This window comes from Podarcis bocagei (genome assembly GCF_964188305.1).
Source record: "Podarcis bocagei genome assembly, chromosome: 3".
In the NCBI taxonomy this organism is placed as follows: Eukaryota; Metazoa; Chordata; class Lepidosauria; order Squamata; family Lacertidae; genus Podarcis; species Podarcis bocagei.
This window is the reverse complement of record NC_138127.1, coordinates 111,625,458-111,645,425: the sequence shown is the minus strand read 5'-3', so window position 1 is coordinate 111,645,425 and position 19,968 is coordinate 111,625,458. Positions and strand designations below refer to the sequence as shown.

General features: G+C 54.1%; 1 protein-coding gene across 4 annotated transcripts in view; it reads right to left on the bottom strand.

Moving 5' to 3' along the window:
* Positions 1-464: 464 nt before the first annotated feature.
* Positions 465-19,968, bottom strand: part of MAPRE3 (microtubule associated protein RP/EB family member 3) — a 37,595-nt gene continuing 18,091 nt past the window's right edge. For 2 of the 4 annotated variants that reach the window (XM_081188761.1, XM_081188763.1), the window contains exons 2-7: positions 8,510-8,637; positions 8,195-8,340; positions 7,046-7,247; positions 3,768-3,919; positions 1,786-1,938; positions 465-1,621 (exon numbers count right to left, since the gene is read on the bottom strand). In XM_081188761.1, coding sequence (XP_081044887.1) covers positions 1,553-1,621; positions 1,786-1,938; positions 3,768-3,919; positions 7,046-7,247; positions 8,195-8,340; positions 8,510-8,637 — 850 coding nt within the window. In that variant the 3' untranslated portion in view covers positions 465-1,552. Of the gene's footprint in view, positions 1,622-1,785; positions 1,939-3,767; positions 3,920-7,045; positions 7,248-8,194; positions 8,341-8,509; positions 8,638-9,938; positions 10,019-19,968 lie in introns of those variants that run through there. The other 2 variants (XM_081188764.1, XM_081188762.1) reach the window with 2 other exon arrangements.

Sequence of the window (19,968 nt, the reverse complement as noted above, 5' to 3'; positions counted from 1 at the left end):
CTTACGTATGTCTCTGTCCGCCACTTCTGTTGTGAGAAGTTATTCATTCTGTTGATAAGAGCATGCCAAGTCTCTAAAGGTCTCTGAGGCTTGTGTCGCTGATTGATGCTGTTCGGAGAATCGGAGTTTGCCTGGTTGCCGGCTGGTGGCTGGAGCTAGCTGGGGGCCTGTCAAATGCCCCCATCTCCCCGGACGCATCCCAACAACCTTATAGTTTTCTAACTCCTCTTCTTCTTTCTCTTTCTATTTTCAGTTTAAAAATTGTTTTGTTTGTTTCATTGTGTTGTGCAGAGCCTTAATAAAACCTGGGCTCTATAAGAAAGCCAAAGCTGCCCCCAGCCACAAGAGTAACCATGAAAGGGATTAGCCCCACGCTGTGTGGACGGCCCCTTTGGGGTGGGGGGGGGCGAGGCCTGCAGGCTGGAGTGCAGGCAGGACTCCAGGGCACAGAGGCAGCAGACAAGTTCTCGAACCACACAACTTTTATTTTAAATAAAACGCAACACAGATGCAGGCTTTGCACACCGGTGTCTGTGATCAAACAGGCAATGCAAAACGAGGAACAGGCCAAGGCAGAGTTTGTGTGGCAATCTTGTCAAAACAGCATGAACTAAAACCTTGGGGGGCCACAACTGGGGGGAGCAGGCAAAGCCCTGAGCCCCTCCCAATGGTGGGCGTCCCAAGGGCAAGAGGTGGAACTCAAACCAAAGAGATGCTTATGAGAAACAGATGGTTCTGGGGGCCGGGGGGAGAGCTCCTGTCCACCCTTCTCTTCCCAACTGCAAGGCTGCCATGTCCCCGGGTCACCCCTCCGCCCATGAAGCTCCTGGCAGAGGAAGGCAGCCATCTATGAAGTTCTCCTGCCCTCAACCCACTTGATATGTCAGACAGAGCAGCTGGAAAAGCCACATTCTCAGCAGCCTCATTAAAGTAACCCCAATAAATAAATATTCCAAGTCCAAGCCCTCTCCTCCTCCCACCCCCCACCCCCAAATTAGCAAGCCTCCAGTGCTGGGCTTGGCCCCCCCGGCTCGCACACCCCCAAAACTCCCCCAAGCCGGGAGGGGGTGCCAGAGCTTGGCTCCGCACAAACACAACAGGCAAAGTGCAAGTGAAATCCAGTACGGAAAAATATACAAAGAATTTGTCTCTCAATATAATACAAGGGATGGGGAGCGCTCACACCCAAGACAACTGGAGAAAGAATAAAATTATTCAATAAATAAGGAAGATGGGGTGGGATGGGAGCGGGGTGGGGGGCCAGAGCCCGGGGCACCGGACCCAGCATCTTGCCCCACCGCAGGCCTATTTACAGCGCTGGTCTCCTCTCTAGGGACGCTTGTTTACCAGGTAGTCGTGGGCTTCCCACGGGATCTGCGGAACGCACAGAAAGCACCGCGGGCCTCTCGGGTCGGTAGAAACCTGTTATAATGTGTGACTGTGCAGGAGGAGGCTGTACAATGCAAAACCGTAAATGTCCATGGCCTGTGAGGAGTGTGGGGCGGTCGGTCATGGTGGGGCAGCGAGCAAGCGCACAAGGGCGGGGGCCCAGCTAGTATTCATCCTGGTCCTCCGGGTGCTGCTCGTCCAGCTCCTCGTCCTCTGGGGGGGCAAAGCCTTCCTGCAAGGACCGGGGAGAAGGAGTGAGACACAGGCGGGGCCAAGTGGGCGCCCCCCCCCCCGCCAGGCTCATCGGCCAGGGCTGCTCCCACCTCCCTCCAAGAGCAGCAGCGGCGGCGGCCAGGGCTGGGGCACGGGCAGCTGCCGCCCCCGGCTGGCACCCACCTCCGTGGCATACAGGATGCCGATGATGCCTGAGATGATGGGGCTGTTCTCGCTCTCGTGCTCCTGGCAGATCAGCTCAATGTCCCGCAGTTTGCTGAAGTAGAAGTCGCGCTCCTTCTCCAGCCCGTCCACCGTCAGCTTCAGGTCCACCAACTGCCCCCGCCCCGGGGAGAGAACGGGCAAGGTGAGCCAGGGCCGGCAAGGGGGCGCCAACCCCAGCAGCCCCTCCTGCCACAGCCGAGAACAAGGCCAAGGGCACGGCCTGCGCAGACCTTGCAGGGAGCTGGGGGAGATGCCCTTTGCTCTGGGGAGGCAGCGAAAGGAAGACAAAGGGCTGCTCTTCTTCCCCAGACTCACACAGGTGTGTTTCAAAAAGTTCACACAACAACAACAACAACAACAACAACAACAACAACAATAATAATAATAATACCCCACTCATCTGGCTGGGTTTCCCCAGCCACTGTGGGTGGCTTATAGCATATCTAAAAACATAAAACATCAAGCGTCAAAAACCTCCCGATACAGGGCTGCCTTCAGATGTCTTCTAAAAGTTGTGTAATTCTTTATCTCCTTGACATCTGAAGGGAGGGCGTTCCACAGGGAGGGGGCCACTGCCGAGAAGACCCTCTGCCTTTTGTCCCACAGGGTCAGCCTCAGCCAAGGGGGTGTCAACCCTGCTTGGCCAAAGTGAGACCTAGATGGGTCCCCTTTGGCCGGACCCAGCAGCCTCTGCTTAGGTTCTTCTCTCCCCCCCCCCCCCGCCCAATTTGTGTGTGTTTTGAAAAAACACGACTTCTCTTTCAGATCACCATACTCATGGTAGGTAGGTAAATAAAAATAAAATAAAATAAAATAATGAGGATGACCTTTTATTATTTCTATCCTGCCCACCTGGCTGGGTTGCCCCAGCCACTCTGGGCGACTTCCAACACATGAAAACGTAATAAAATATCAAACACTGAAAAACCTCCCGATACAGGGCTGCCTTCAGATGTCTTCCAAAAGTTGGATGGTTATTTATCTCGGTATCTGACGGGAGGGCGTTCCACAGGGAGGGTGCCACTGCCAAGAAGACCCTCTGCCTGGTTCTTTCAGCCTCCCTCCCCACCTCTCTTTGGGCCAGTGAACCCTGAGGGATCCTGGCTCACTTGCCAGAGACATCTTTGCTCTCCCGGCATCTAAGGATGCACCTCCCGCCAGAGCCCCCAATTCTCCACACCTCCTGCCTCTAGACTCTCTCCCTGCCTTAAAGCAGCACTCTGGAGGCGGCTTGCTCTGGCTTCCCCCGGGCCCCAAGAGCCACGGGGCCAAACGGAGAGGGCGGCTGCGTGGCCCCTTTCCCAGCTGCTGGAAGGAAGAGGCAGGCGCTGCCGAGACCACCTGGGTGAGTCCAGCTCAGGACAACAGACATGGGGCTGCTTCAGGGCATCACAGGCCTGACCCACGTGGCTGCACGGTCCCTTGACCTGCTCTTTAAAGTGGGGTGACTGGTGGGCATTCATTGACCCGGTTTGGATTGACAGTAACAAGGCCCCCCAATATCCAAGTCAGGAAAAGCAGCCTCTGCAAAGCTCAAAGCCCTTCTGCCCCATCCCTGCCCCATAAAGGTAAATGTAAAGGGACCCCTGACCATTAGGTCCAGTCATGGCCGACTCTGGGGTTGCGGCGCTCATCTCGCTTTACTGGCCAAGGGAGCCGGCGTACAGCTTTCGGGTCATGTGGCCAGCAGGACTAAGCCGCTGTTGGCGAACCAGAGCAGCGCACGGAAACGCCGTTGACCTTCCTGCCAGAGCAGTACCTATTTATCTACTTGCCCTTTGATGATGTGCTTTCGAAGTTCTAGGTTGGCAGGAGCAGGGACCGAGCAAGGGGAGCTCACCCCGTTGTGGGGATTTGAACCACCGACCTTCTGATCGGCAAGCCCTAGGCTCTGTGCTTTAACCCACAGTGCCACCCACGTCCCCTTCCCTGCTCCATACCTGCTGGTTAAGCTCCAGGATCTGTGCATCTGCTTCGCTGCCCCCATTCCGGGCCAAGGGAGGGTTTTTCCGTACAATATTGCTGGGAGCGACGTTCAGCCGGGCCGGATTCTGCAAGTTCTTGGGGCCTGTGGGGGAGGTTCGCTGTGGGACTGTGCAAAGAAGCCAGAGAGAGAGAAAGAGAAATGGAAGTTACTCAGGAGTCTCCTGGCAATCAGTCCCGTCTGCTTCTGCCAGGGCGTGTGCCTGAGTGAGGCCTGCAAGAAGACCGTGTGCAGCTGGAGTCCCAGAGGTGGATTGGACAGGGAGAGGGAGGGAGGGAGGGAGGGAGGGAGGGAGGGAGGAGAGATGGCCACTTAGGGTGCAGAGTGTGGGTGGAGGGACTGGCTGAAATCCAGATCCCATGGGTGCTCTGCACCAGCGCAGAAAGTGACAGCTTGGCAGGGGCCCTGGCTCTGGGTCCCCCTTCTTCCTGCCTCCCTGGGAGTCAAGGCCAAATAATTCTCTCCCCCCACCCCCAGAGCAGAGAGGCTTTTCCTCCCACCATGCCCACCATCACAGGGCAGCAGCGTCAAGCTACACACATGCAGGGAAGAGCTGTGCCCCCAGCCAGCCGCCCAGCGGGTGTTGCTGCCACCGCAGAGCAAAGCAAGCGAGCCCCGCTAGGGAGAGACATGCAGGGCGGCCCTGGGGACCCCCCCCCCTCTTTCTGGGCTCCTCTCTGGACTCATCACATCAATGCCGGAGCTCACCCCATTCACCTGGGGCCTGCGATTCACCCTCTGGGGAACAAGCCGCACCTGGGGGGGGGCTGTCCCCTTCAAGTGGAAGCTCCAACAGGAAGGAAGCTGGTTGCTGCAACCAGGGTCAGGCCAACCCTCTGCCACCCTCTGGGCTCCACAGCCTGCTCACCCAGAGCTTCTGAGTGTGTGTTCCATTTTGTGACTTAGGTATCCCCTTCCTGGCTCAGGGAGGGTGGCTGGGGAGCAGGGGGACCTCTTTTATCACCCCTCGTCAGAGTCCCTTCTTCCGGAAAAGGCCAGGGGGAGACCAGGCCCTGGAGAGGGGAGGGGGCATCTCTGCTAACAGGCCTTGAAAGGTGGAGAGGAAGCGGGCTCTGGGTGCTGCCACCCAGGTTCCAATCTGTAGGGGTGCAAATATCCAGAGTGTGGGGGTCAGGTGGGATTGCTATGAGGAATTATGAAAAATGAAGCAAGCCATTGTGTCAGCCATGAAAGCATTGCCTTGACTGGGTTTGAGTCATTGACAATAATTTCTGATCGAATCCCACAAGCCTCTGCACCTCTGCCATTTGCTTTCTCTACGCCTGACAGGCACGTATAAGCATTCTGAAACACAGGCCAGTTGCTTCCTCGGGCAGCCTCAGTACATAAAGATAGTAGGTAGCTTTGATGTAATTTGTTAATCGTTCACAAGAAGATGGAAAATACTACCTATCCTTCCTCTCCTGTTTACTGCTGATTATGACCTCCAGAGTTTCCTAAAATCATTCCTCTTTGCTTCCTCTATTATTTAATCTGAATTACATATGCATGCTCTAGTAGGAAATTCGTAGTTTTTGTAGTTTTAACTTTTAATTTTTGTAGCTCTCTGTAGTTTTAACTTTTAACTTTGTCCCACATGGGGTTTTTGAAATGCTCAGAGGAAATCTGATTGTTCCTTACGAACACTGTGTAAAAAGTTCTTTTGTGAATAAAACGACCTGGGCCAGAGGGTGGACAGGAATTCTTATTACACGCACTCCTCCCAGAGTCTTGCTGGTCAAGCCTCTGTGTGTATTTTATTAATCAGAGTCTAATCCTTCCTTTGCTTTGGGAACGCCACACCAATCCCCTCTCAAAAGCTGTGGGGTTCCCTGAGCAGCCTTGGGCACACAAACCTCTTCCAGCCTCCCAGGAAGCAGAGAAGGGAAACATGGGACAGGCGAGGACTGAGGAGCCCCCAGACCCAGCCAGCTCTGAGCCTACGAGGGCAGGGCATCGTGTGGCTTTGCAGCAGCCACCACCCTCAACCTGCCTCCTCTGGGAAATGGGCATGTGAGGCTCACTCCAAAGGGAGAACAGGAAGGGCTGTGCTGTGCAAGTTTCTGAGGAGGGGGAAGAGCAGCTCTGAGCAGGCCAGGCCTGGGCGCCACAGCCCCCACCCCCAAAGGCAAAGGCGGCTCTGAACGTCTTCCGAGAAGAGCAGCCAGATTCCACAGAGATTCCTGTGTGAGACAGGTTGCAGCATGCAAAGCAGCCAGGCCCCATTCGCTTAAGCACAGCGGCAAGCTGAGAGGGGTCGTTTCCTCGGGAGGAAGCAGGCTGAGCCCTGCTGGCACGACCGACCCACAGGGCTACGCGGACCCCAGAGGCTAATGCTGTGTTAGGCTGCGCTAACAGAAGAGGAAAGCCCTGGTCCAGGAAGAAGCAAAGCTACTCTTCCGCCATGCTGCGTCCAGCCCAGAGGCCGCAGCACGTCTGCGGAAGGGGAGCCAGGACTGCTGAGGGGTCTGGAGACCCCCTTATGAGAAATGGTTGCAACTCACTCTCTTTAATAAGTCAGTGCACACAAGAAAGAAGATTCCACCTAAACATTAGGAAGAACTTCCTGACAGTAAGAGCTGTTTGACAGTGGAATTTGCTGCCAAGGAGTGTGGTGGAGTCTCCTTCTTTGGAGGTCTTTAAGCAGAGGCTTGACAGCCATATGTCAGGAGTGCTCTGATGGTGTTTCCTGCTTGGCAGGGGGTTGGACTCGATGGCCCTTGGGGTCTCTTCCAACTCTATGATTCTATGATTCTATGGTTATGTTCGTATCGTCGACTTTTACGAGCAGAAAACCCCTTTGCCAGAACAGTGCCTGGTGGCTACATTTCACAGGCCTGAAGTGGTGGCAAGTTTCTCAATCACGCTCTTTTCTAAGGTCACCTGGAATCTGAGTTGGTTGGATCTGGAATGCCCAGAGGACTTGTCTCTGCTGTCGGACCCTGTTTGCTCCCCCTCCTTTCAGACCCGCCTCTGGTTCAATCCTGGGCAGGGCTGGGGACGCGCTCCCTGCCTGGAATTCCTCCCAGCACAGACCAGCGGGTCTGACTCAGGATAAGGCGGCTTTCTGGGTCCCTAGGCTGCACAGCAGGATCCTGCCTCCCACGCCAAGGGAGGTGGGCTCTCCTTCCGCCCTCCCCCCAGTGCCCCAGGAGTTGCCAAGCTGGATGCCGGGGTGCCACGGTCATGCTGAAGGCCGGATCCTGGGGTGCCCGCTGGCTCTAGCGACATTACCTGCAGTGCCAATGGGTTTCTTGAGTTTGTTGAAGATCTGATCACCTGGGTTTGGAGAAGGCGCCACCTCCTGGCCTTGCCTCGCCAGTAGCGGGTTGTACTCCTTCCCATCGTAGTTGGCGTCAAAGAATTTCTTAAACCACTGAATGAACTCAAAGTTGTCCTGGAACTTCCCCTTCACCAACCTCTCCACTGAGATGATCTGCAACAAGTCCAGGAGAGAGGGAAGGAGATCATTAAGAGATACCTGGTCACTCACAGAACCTCAGAGCCATAAATGTTTGTAGTGATCAGGTGGGATTGCTATGAGGAATTATAAAAAATATGGAGCAAGCCACTTGTGTCAGCAATGAAAGCCTTGCGTTGACTGGGTGAACCATTTTGATCTGATTTCTGCTCAATCCACGCCTCTGCGTCTCTGTCCTATTTCTCTGCCTGACAGGCACCTATCAGCATTCTAAACACAGGCCGGTTGTTCACCAGGCATCCTGGGCCATAAAGATAGTAGGTAGCTTCTTTGATATACCCTTCCTTGGTTTTGTTAATCTTAGGGCCAGGAAACAGTTTCACATGAAGGTGATAAAGATACCTATCTTCCTTGCCATCCTTCCCCTTATGTTTACTGCTTGTTTATGACCTCCGGGGTTTTGCTGAATGCATTCCTCCTCTAGTCCTGTTTTATTTACTCTCAGATATGTATGCATGCTCAAATTAGCTCTTTGTAGTTTTAACTTTTAACTTTGTCCCACATGGGGTTTGTTGAAATGCTCAGAGGAAATCTGATTGGTTCTTACGAACAATGTGTAAAAAGTTCTTTTGTGAATAAAATGACCTGGGCCGAGGGGTGAAGCCTCGTTAATCAGAGTCCAATCCTTGGTGAAGCCTCGTTAATCAGAGTTCAATCCTTCCTTTGCTTTGGGAACACTACAAACGTTGTTGGTCAAACCCATGGTCTTTATTCATACGGACAAAAATCCCACATGCAAGCCAAGGGTGCCCAGCCTCTGGGAAACGGAGCCAAGGCTGCCGACTGGAGCCAAAGGCTTCTCGTAGACCTCTGCCTCCACCCCTGACACCCAGCTCCAGGGCCATGCCAGTGGGAGCCCAAGGCAAGCCCCCTCCCACGCCTCCTGCCTTCCAGAGACCCACCTTGTCCACACCCATTTTCTTGAAGGCAGCCTGCAGCACCTTGAAGTTGTGGATGAACTCGTGCTCCAGCTTGGCCTGGAACTTCACCTTCCTCAGGTGGATGCAGCCTGGAAACAGCATGTCCATGAACTGGCAATAGGCAGCCCCTGCCAAGGGAAAGGGCACAGAAATTGGCTTCTTCCACGCAGACTCACACCTCTGGATCCCAGCACAGCAGTCAAGGTCCCTGCTTCTCCCTACGCCCCAAACCACTGATGGTTCAAGGCTACCCGCCCCACCCCATCACCGCCCCTTCTGCCCCCCGCTGCCCATTACCTGAGCACAGCTGCTCGATCTTGGTGTAGTTGAGCTGCAGGGAGTCGTTGACCCACGCAAGCATGTCATGGCGACTCAGGTTCTCGCTCGTCACAGAAGTGGAATATACATTGACGGCCATGCCCCAACTGCAGGAAGAAGGGAGGGAGGTGTTGTTCGCCAGGGAGCTTACGGGAGGAAAGCGGTTCCAAGCCCTGCCCCAAAGGCGAGGCCTCGGGTGCCCAGGACTGAGCCCAAGACCTCAGCGCACCAAACACATGTCCCGCCATGAAGCCTCAGCCCCTGTTGCTCTACGGCAAGGGCAGCAAACCTGGCTGGCCTGACAGGCCAAATCTCCATCTCCGCCCCCTGCAGAAACCACATTTGGAAGGGGGCCAGGGCCCACCTCCCTCCGTCACTTGACGTCAGGTGATTGCAGAGACGGGCGGGCGGTGGGTTGACCCATGAGAGGGAGGAGGGACCCAGGGGGACTGAAGTCCAGCCAGCCAGCCAGCTCTCTCCCTGCCCCACACCGGATGCCACAAGCAATGTCTGGTGTGGTTTGGGGAAAGTATTGGAGCTGTAACTTCCTGGCAGCAGATGACAGAACCGTGAGACAGGTGTAAAATACTCCAGCGATAAGGGGAAGGCTTGGTGGGCCAAATCTGGCCCAGAGGCAGGAGGTTCCCCCCGCCCCCCGCGCTTTGCAGAACAAATCACACTGGGGGTTTTGGCCAAGCCTGACTAAAGCCCATCCCATGGCGAAAGGGACAGGCTTCACTTCCATTCCACTCAACCAGCCTCATCCTTGCGCCAGAGAAAATGGGGTGGAGGAGCAGAAAAAGAAACTAATTCAAGAGCATCACCAAATAGTAGCTGCTGCACCCCACAGCTCCCAGACAGGTGGGGTGGAGGGACATTACCAGAGCTCCTCTCCCACCCCAGCAGGAGACTCCCTGGCCTCCACCTGCACACAGCCCCTCCCCTCCGGTTTGTCCAAGGGGCTCCACGGTGGCTGAGCCTGCACTTCACCCAGGCAAAGGCCAAAGGACACCCCCCCCCAGGCTGAGTCAGACTTCAGCTTTCCCCAGTGGCCTCATTTCAAAGGGGCAGAGAGAATATGCCCAAAGCTTTGCATGACTTGAGCACAAAGGCACAAAGGGAGGGTGGAAGCCCGCAAAGTCCAGGGGCCCCAGAGCAAGCTGTGCATGTCAGACTCGCCCTCGGCCCCCCCAGTGAGAGACCGTCCTCTCTGCCTTTTGCAAAGGAAGCTGCTTCTGCAGGGCAGCAAGTGGGAGACGGCCTTGCAGGCCTTGCCAGTCCCCGCTCCGCTCCTCTGCCTGCAGGCACCCACTTCGCCACCAGGGGCATCACACTGGCCATTGCACACAGGCAAGGAGGAGAGGGATGGGAGCAAGTTAGGGGTCACCGGACAAAGCCCCCCTTTCACCTGGACAGGTGTCTGGGCCAGCGCCAGCACCAGCCCCACTGGCCACGCGGTTCAGGGAGGGCTGCCCTAGGAAAGGGGCTGGCAAACTCCCAGGCATGTCATAAAGCCTCACCTCCCGCCTCCTCAGCCAATCAGGAGGCAGGGCTGAGAGCATCTCTAGGCACACAGGGGAATCACAGGGAGAAAGCAGGGCTCCCCTCATGCCCTCTGGAACCCCAAAGCAGAGAGGGCACAGGCAGAGCAGCCAGCCTCCGGTGCCAGGAAGGACAAAGGGCTGGAGCCCCACTCGGCCCCCCTCCAAGCCGGGAGGGCGCCTGGACGGGGTCACCAAGCCAGGGACTCTGCCCCCAGGATCCCCCCAAGGACGAAGACTGATCTGATGCAAGAGGTGGGGGCACTGCTCAGGACCACCTCCCTCTGCCAGGAGAGGGGACTGTGTTTCAGGAGAAGCACTGCCAGGCAGAAAGCTGGACCTCCTGCCTCAGAGAGCGGCTTGGCTTCAGGGCTGTTTCCCTGAGGACAGCCGGCAGAGACAATAATGCTGCCTATGGGGCGGATGAATGGAGTGGGGAGAGCCTCAGAAGAGCCGGGTGGCTGCAGGATCACCCCAAAGGCCACCCAGCCCAGCCTCCCCTTTCCCCCAAGGCACAAGGACAAAAGCCCCCTCCCACCACAGCCTGTCCAGGGAAGCCCCAACGAGACATAGCCCCAGAAGGCTCCAGGGCCGAAATCTGGGGGGCCTGACGCCAACCCTCCATGCCCCAAGGAAAGCCCCTCTGCTGCCTGAAGCTGCAAGGAGAGCAAATGGAAGCAGGGGTGCCAAACGACCCCCCCACTGCCCCCCCAAGAAGTCCCACTGGGCAGGAGAGAGGTGGCTTCTTCTGGGCAGAGAGGGCCCCGTGGGTCAGCCCAGCTTCTCCCCTGCCAGCCCAACTCCAATGCTTTGGCTCGTGGAAGGGGCACCCCTGGGCGGGGCCTCACCCAGGACTGGCACCAACCTGGCCTTTAGCAAGCACCCTCTTCATCAATCTGGTCAATAAGGGGAGGGAAGGGGCATGGCCCGCCTGAAGGTGGTGCTTGGCCAGAGGAATTCTGCTGACCTCAGCCTTGCAAAGCACAGCAGGAAGGGGCTCCCTCACAACCTCCAACCCCCCCCCCCACTCCAGGGAGTTTCATTTAACAGCTGATAAGCCGCTTAAGGGCTGCTGGCTCCTCCCCTCCTAATCCCGCCCCCAAATGAGCGCCCAAGAAAGCAGGCTTGGCATGGCGGAAGAGAGGCTGGCTTGATTCCTGGGGCTGCATCGAGAGGCTCCTTTAATTCTGGGTCCTGATCCCCAAATTCCACCCCAGAGTCAGAGGCCGTTAACAGAGCAACAGGGCAGGCAGGTGCCCACTAGCTTGGGCTTCACCCACTGGCTTGGTAAGCAAGAACATGGACTTGACCGGTTGAGACGCTGCGCACGTCACAAAGTTGGGTCACGTTCCAAGATACAGGACAGAGCCTGATTTCCCAGGGAAGCAGCGCTGCCTGGGCTCCCGTGCACCGTCCAACGCCTTCTCCAAGCTTTTTATGCTGCCCAGGTCAATTGGCTTATCCCTTGACCTCCCTGCAGGCCTACTAAATCTGGGCATCGGGCCTTTGTGCATGGGGAGCCTCTGACCAAGATGGCACCACGCTGCCTCTGGGAGCAGCAGGAAATCAGACGGAATGCTGAGGAAAACACCTTCCTTTCGAGTCCAGGTATTTGAAAAAAATAGGGCCCTAGAACAAGGGCCAGAAAACTTTTTCAGGAGGGGGGCCGGGTCCACTGTCCCTCAGACCTTGTGGGGGCCGGACTATATTTTGAAAATAAAAATGAACAAATTCCTATTCCCCACAAATAACCCAGAGATGCATTTTCAATAAAAGCACACATTCTACTCATGTAAAAGCACACTGATTCCTGGACCATCCGCGGGCCGGATTTAGAAGGCGATGGGGCCAGATTTGGCCCCCGGGCCTTAGGTTGCCTACCCATGCCCTAGAAGGAACCACCTTGGCTGAGAAGACCCTTGCCTGTTTGTTTTACATTTTATTCTATTACACAGTGCTAATCCTAACTGGAGGAGGGAGTAAAAGAAGCGTTCAAAACTCCCCTTGTTCTAGGTGTGTTTTGCAAGAGGGAATTTCATTAATGCGAGCAGTTTCTGAGCTCTGGGCACAGTACTGCGCCTAAGATTTCAGAGTAAAACGGCCACTGCTGGAAGGAAAGGGAGACCTTTCTGTAAAATTAATGAATGTTAGAATGATGTTGGATAGAAACTAAGTGGTTTCTAGCTGTAATGTTATAAGGGAATATGAAAAAATGGACTATTAATAGGTAAAAAACTAATGTTACAATACTTTAAGATTGAAGACTAGGATAAACAAAGAGGGGAGGGATTTGCTGAACTAACAAACTGAATTGGAATACAGAAAAGGGAGGCGTGAGGAGGTCCGGGAAATAAGCAAATGAAAGATAAGTGATTGAAAGACTGAATTGTTTTTAACTATTTTTATTTTGTATTTTTATTTTTTTATTTTGTAATATTTTGAAAATCTTAATAAATATCTTTTTTTAAAAAAAAGGGAAAGGGGGGCCTTTCTTCTGCCTCCCCACTGGAGAAGGGACCCTCACAAGAATATTAGGGTGGTGGGCAGCGGAAATATGGCTTTGCTTTTTCCAGTCTTCAGATGAGGACTGGACCATATGAAAAATGAACATAGGATTTTAGGTGCAGTTCATTCATTTTCAGCTTTGTGTTCTTGTTATAAAAAGCGCACTTTTGTGGCGCCCATAGGTTTAAGGTGCCCTTCAGCTCCTAGCTTTCCTGCCTCAGTTTCTAAACCTGGGTAAAAGTGTTATACAGAACAGACTCCCCAACCTCCTCCCTATCTAAGTCCTGGGCAAAAATGGAAAGCAACGACCACCACCACCCCCGAACCAAAAGCAGGCAGAGCAACACACGCAAGGCAGACTGAAGAGGCTGCATCACCTGCAACTGCCACAACAACAACAACAACAACAACAACAACAACAATAATAACAATAAATAAATAAATAAATCTTTATTTATACCCTGCCCTCCCTGGCCAGTAAACACCAGTAAATGTACAATAAAAACATAATAAGGGGAGGGGACAATTTAAAATACAGGTTAAAATGCAATTTAAAAGGCAGCCTCATTTTAAAATTAGCCCATAGATCAAAACCATAAGGGGAGGGAAACCTAACGGTCAGACTGAGTCCAAACCAAAGGCCTGGTGGAACAGCTCTGTCTTGCAGGCCCTGCGGAAAGATGTCAAGTCCCGCAGGGCCCTGGTCTCTTGGGACAGAGTGTTCCACCAGATCGGGGCCACAGCTGAAAAAGCCCTGGCTCTGGTTGAGGCCAGCCTAACCTCCCTGTGGCCCGGGATCTCCAAGATGTTTTTATTTGAAGACCGTAAGGTCCTCTGTGGGACACACCAGGAGAGGCGGTCCCGTAGGTACATGGGTCCTAGGCCACAGAGGGCTTTAAAGGTCAAAACCAGAACCTTAAACCTGACCCTGGACTCCACCGGGAGCCAGTGCAGCTGGTAAAGCACTGGATGAATGTGATCCTGCAATGGGATCTTCCTGTCATCTCCCAATCAGGGAAAGGACCTATGAAAACCTCCTGCAGGTTTTGTGACCTACCCACCATAAACCCTTTGCCCCCCCAGGAGTACCAGTGCCCCCCCCGGACTGTCCGGTCCAGGCTAATTCCAGAGGCCTCAGCACAGCAACACGTAGCTCAGCTGGGATAGCTCCGTCAGCAGAGCACAAGACGCTTTATCTCATGGTTGTGGGTTCGAGTCCCACAAGATTCCAGCACCGCAGGGGGTTGGACTAGATGACCCTCGTGGTCCCATCCAACTCAACAGTGCTATGATTCTGTCATTCTATGACTTTGTAACAGAAGCCCCAGGGCCCATCTCGCTGCTGGCTCTTGAACGTCCGCCCCTCCGCACCCACCAAAGGAACTGGGGGGGGGGGCAGCTGGGCTGAACAGATCAGATTAAGGGGCTAAATCTGCTTTCACTTTTGCCGGCAAGAGATTGAGTGCTTAATGCACGGCCAACAATGAAAGTCAGGATTATGAGAGCGGGGGGGGGGGCATCTGTCAGGAACCTCCTGCAGCCGCCCCACTGCTTTGGGTTTGGCTGCCCCAAGGAGCGCCGTCTCCCCAGTGTTTTGGGGTGGAGTGATCCTGGCCTCCTTTCCAGAGGTGCCTGTCCCTCTTCCCACAGAGCCCCACGGGGCAGACTCTGCTCCAGCCAAGCCTTTTTCTTCGGATCCTGGGACACGCTCCCTCCTGGCCACAGGGCGGGCGGACAAACTAGGCCACCAGCCAATCAGCTCCCTCGGGCAGCTGCAAGGGATGCCGGCATACATATGGCGGGACTTTGGGTGCCATTTGCCAGATGGGAGGGCTCCTCACCCACCCCTCGCCTGGAGGGGGGATTAGAAAAGCAGATTGCGATGCAGGGAGAACCTCTGCCTCCCCAGGACCCCTTCTGAGTGGGGCCAGGAGAACTGCCCTCGCTTGCCCAAGAAGCTTCTAGCAGGGCCAGCAAGAGGCACAATGAGAGAATTGGAGGGTCTGCCTCATGCCCCATGGCCAAGTGATGTGGGGAGACAAGCACTCATGCTCTGCAAAACAGGGAAGCCATATCACCCACTGGCCCACAACTCGAATAAGTGAGCCAAGCCACAGGCTCCCAGCGAAGCAATTAACACATCAGCCTGGACTGAGAAGCTGTTTGGCCTGGTGGTGGGAATTAGGATGCAGTAGCCAATCCTCCAGTGGGGAAGCCCACCAAAGGAAACCTCCCAAGGGACCTCATCACACCCTTTGGTCCCTGATTCCCGCCCCCCCCCAAAAGCTGCAATGGGTTGGGGAAGAGAAGCAGAACCACCATCACCCCAGAACAAGAGATCTGGAGCATTTGCAAGAGCAGGACTGTCTGGGGGAAAGTGGACACACAAAACCCAGTCAGACGACACCAGGGCTGGCCAAAGACTGATCCAGAGCTGGGAAGACCTTGTCAGGATCCCTGGGATAAAGAGCATCTCCCTCTCTCACACCCACCAGTGAAAAACCACAGGGGGAAGGGGGACAGAGCTGGCATCTTCCTTAGAAGAAGCTGGATAGCTCAGCTGGTTAGAACATGGAGGTTCAATCCGCATATGGGACGTTCTGCATCTTCCTGCATTGCAGGGGGTTGGTCACATGACTCTCAGGGTCCCTTCCATCTCTACTATGCTGTGATTCTAAGTCACCTGCGGAAGTCAAAGCTCCCCTGGGCAAGACCTGGTGGTATTGCTGCCGATGCTGTGGAACTATCATTGCTATAGACTTAACTTTGAAAAGGATGCCCCCCACCCAAACACCTTGCCACCATCCTTCCCATTTCCCAAATAAAATGTAGCCCTTAAACTGCCCTGACTTGCACTTTCTCGCAGTCTTCCCCCTAGTCGGGCATTTCAGTTCAGCTACTCTGGGCTACTGAGAAAACTCCCGAGTTACTTATTCTGCAGCATGTGAAATTATCCCAGCACACCTTGTGATATGGCTTCCTCTAAGGCTCAGCTCGGCGCCCCAGGGGCCAGGAGCATTCCTCCAAAGAAGCGCTGTATCGCTTGGTTGCTGTTGGAGGGGCCCCCTTGCTTTATCTGCTGGGCAAGTCAAGAGGCCTGGCCAAACGGGCTGCCTTTCCAAAATGATGCCTGGCCTGCAGAGAAGCAAAGGCTGCTTGCCCCCCCCCCTTACCCCTGAAGGAGCGGCAGGTAAACAGCAGGCATCCTGATGTTACAGGGATGGACAACTCCCACCCACCCCGGCCTTGCTGACTGGAGCTGATGGGAGTCCCACAGCAACTTGGGGGGGGGGGCTATGGATTTCCCAGTCCAGCTCTGTAGAGCTTTGCTTTCTTCACAAGGCAGGACACTCTGCCCCTCTGACCTAATTGCCCTTCCAGGCTCCCTGAAACACAAGGTGGCACCTTTGTCTCTCCAGCCCAGAAGCCTCCAGAGCCTTTGCCAGCAAGTGGGCCTTTCAACATGCAGAGCACAGGGCCCAGCCCACAAGGCGCCGTGTCCTTTTGGGTCAAGGAAAACGGCACGCCTTGTACCCCTTCAACTCTTGGGTGCACTTAGAATGAAGCCGCTGCACAACTTCTGCATCACTCAAGAACGCCTCTTGTGGGGAAGGGCGGTTTAAAGAAAGAAAAGAGGGAGGGTTTTTCCCTGCAGGAAAAAGGCCCCAACCCAGGCTGGCTGGAGGGCCACCAGGGAGAACCTGGCTCATGCTTTAAGAGCTCAGCCTGGAAAGCCCAGAGGCAGCAGCCGATGAGAGAGGGAGAGGGCGGAATTCCTCCAGGAGCCTCCAAGGGGCGCCTCCAGCTCCCAACATGGCTCTTAGCACAGGTGATCTTCCCTGGAGCTGCCTAGGCTATTGGGGGCAGGGGGAGAGGGGAGGGGGCAACCGCAGCAGAAGCCATCGTGGGTGGGATGTGGCACAGGGGAAGGAGGTCAAACACCCCTCACCCTCTCCCTGGGCCACCGACCCAGGAAGGGGACAAGGAATGTGGGTGCCTCTCTGGAGAACTACCAGGCATGGGAGCTCCAGTCGTTCGCCCCTGGATGCCGGAAGGGGAAGCGAGAGAGAAACCCCGCAGGCAGCTGTCCAGAGGGGCAGCAAGCTGGGCTTGGGGTGCCAAGGAGAGGCTGTTGGGGAAGGTGCTCTCCGGGTTCAAGGGCCCGGCACTCACTCTGCACACAAAAGGGTCTAGGATGGCTCCCCAACAGGAGCTCCAGGTCCACAGAGTCCAGCGCTTTGTCCCCAGCAGCGGCCAGGGTAATGGAGCCAAAAGGCAGAATCTAGCCATTTTCAAAGTCCCAGGCAGCTCAGGCGCACACTGGGGGTGGCTATGCCTCATTTTAATTCAGCGTTCGGGAAAGCTGTACTGCATCAAAAAACGGAAGGTAATTTTTATTCTTATTTATTTACTATTATTACTTTGTCAAAATTAAATTATTATTATTTAAGTGGAATATAATAATAATCATCATAATACTTTAATTATTTATACCCCGCCGATCTGGCTGGGTTTCTCAAGCCACTCTGGGCGGCTTCCAATGGAATATTAAAATACAATAACCTATTAAACATTAAAAGCTTCCCTGAACAGGGCTGCCTTCAGATGTCTTCTAAAGGTCTGGTAGTTGTTGTTCTCTTTGACATCTGGTGGGAGGGTGTTCCACAGGGCGGGCGCCACCACCAAGAAGGCCCTCTGCCTGGTTCCCTGTAACTTCTCGCAATGCGGGAACTGCCAGAAGGCCCTTGGAGCTGGACCTCAGCGTCCGGGCAGAATGATGGGACAAATGGAACAGAACGAGCCAAGAACACCTGCATGACTCTGCAACACAGGGGGAGACCCCTTGACCCCCAGCAGCCAAGCCTGAAGCTCAGAGCCCAAGAGGGACCCCTCCCCACCAAGCTCCTTCCTGGGTCCTCTGGCCCAAGCAGCCTCTGCAGCCGCCTCCTTCCAGGCAGAGGCACCAGTGTGACCTTTCCTGACCCCTAACTGGCCAACCCTTCAGGACAGGAGACCCCGTATGCAAAGGCAAGGCGAGCCAGAAGGCCAAAGGCAGGCGGGAGCCCTCCCCATGCAGGCAAAGCCCAGCACAGATGGGAGGAAGCAGGAGGAGGAGCCACAGGAGGAGGGAGGAAGAGGATTGCCAGATGCATATTTGGACCTGGTGCATCTGCCACAACATCCACCCAGAGCGGGTCTTCCTTCACAGCTGCTGGTGGGTTTGAAATGGTTTGCCCTCTGGATGCAGGCACCCCCAGGCCACGCTTGTGGGGCAGGGAGACGGGAATAATAATTAATAATAATAAATTTTTATTTATACCCCGCCCTTCCTGGTTCAAAAACCCGGCTCAGGGCAGCTAACAACAAATTTAAAACAATTATAAAAGCAGCATAAAACACGGTATAAAAACATCAATAACAATAAAAATCAAAAGTCAAAAATCAGTTAGATAATCCCAGGTCTAGCTGGCTGAATTGGTCCTACTTGGGCCAGCGAGGAGGCCAGGGGAGAATTACTGTGGGGTCTCAGGGCGGGTGATCTTAAATAATAAATAAATAAAAGTGGGCCCTGCACAAGCTTCTAGTTTCACTGCAATCCAGAAGTCTCGTGTTTTGCCCACAGGTTGCACCATGAATTGCTGGTGTAATGGACCATTAACTTACTGCTCATAGTCAGGGTCTCCTGCTTCTGACTGGAGAGAGCATCAGAGTTGCACGCAGGGAAAAGGGCTTGTTATTTATCTCCTTGTGGAACGCCACCACTTCAGAAGATGCTCAGATCAAGGAGGCGTCAGGTGTACAACACAGGAATGAGTGACTTAAGTAGGGCACCAGTCAAGAGAGTCTTGGGGGGGGGGCAGCAGCAGAGGAGATTCCAGGGCAGGGAAAGAAAGCGGGGGGGGGGGTGGCTGCAGCAGCGCAAACTGCTCCCCGAGGGCCATGTCCCAGCCTGCAACCTGCTTATTTCCAGAGAACTCAAAGTATGCAACAAGCAGTTCACTATTTTAGTCCCACAGCCTGGTCAACAGTTGCTGCTTGGGTCAGCTGTGGCGATGGTTTATTACGTCCAACATCACCAACGGCTATGGAATCAGAAAGATGCAGGCTGACTCAAGACTTAGGCAGAACAATCCAAATGCGCACACATGGGGCACAACCCACCAGAAAGTTCATGATGTATTGATCATTAACTACGTAAAAAACAGCACCGTACTCTTCCTCAGCCAACGGTACTCTTCCTGCTGGGCCTGCAAAGGAGAACTTCTCAGAGAATTTGCTCAGTCAGTCTGGCCTGCGCCTCTCGCTCTGCAACCCCGAGACAGCACCCAAAATCCACCCCCTAACTGTGCCTCATCACCTTGGAAATACAGCAGACTGAAGGGCATTCTACATCTATCAAACAGCAATGCTTTCCTGAACCTACCAGCAGTTCTAAGGTGTTCTTTCTAATCCCCCTGAACTGGCTCCCTCCTGGCTACTAGTGGGCACAGAGGCACAACTGTGTGTTCGGTTTCACCTGGGCCCAATATTATTATTATTATTATTATTATTATTATTATTATTATTATTATTATTATTATTATTATTATTATTATTATTATTATTACCCCGCCCATCTGGCTGCGTTTCCCCAGCCGCTATGGGCAGCTTCCAACAAAAGATTAAAAATACATTAAAACATCAGTCATTAAAAACTTCCCTAAACAGGGTGGCCTTCATGGCATTTCCTGCTGGAAAACGGAAGCCCACGACAGTGGGAGGCTCACTACTGAAGACAGGATGGCACCTTCTCATGTTGCATAAAGCAGCCTTTGCCACAGCTGCAGCTGGCAAGGCCATGCCAGCCTGGGGCTGACTGGAGTTGAAAACATCTGGAAGGAACCAGGTTGGCAAAGGCTGGTGCAAAAGTTATATTCTGCTTCAAATCAATGTGCTTCTACAGTTGCAACACCAGGAATGCACTCTCATTTAGAGATTACCTCAATTACAAAGGGAATTTTTGGATTTAAATCCATGATTTAGTGTTGTCTTTTCACCTGGTGATTTAAACCATAGAAATTAGCCACCCCAACCTGCCCAGCAGTGCTGCTGAGGGATGCTTCACGGGGGGGGGGGGGTGTAATGAGCTGCAGGTGGGGGCTGGTGCTTGTTTGTACTGGGCAGCTGCAGCTTGGATCCCATCCTTGCGTTTTCTGGGGTTGGAACTCTGCCTGCAATATTCACAGCTGGTGGCTGGTCTTACGCCTGCTCTCTCTCTCCCTCTGCCCAAGGGAGGCAAATGTCCACACAGTTGCAATGCCCACTCAAGAGGCTCCAATTTATACTCAGTGGGATAAGAAAAGAAGATTGAAATGGAGCAGAAGTAGGGGGCCTTTCTTTGGGGAACAGAAG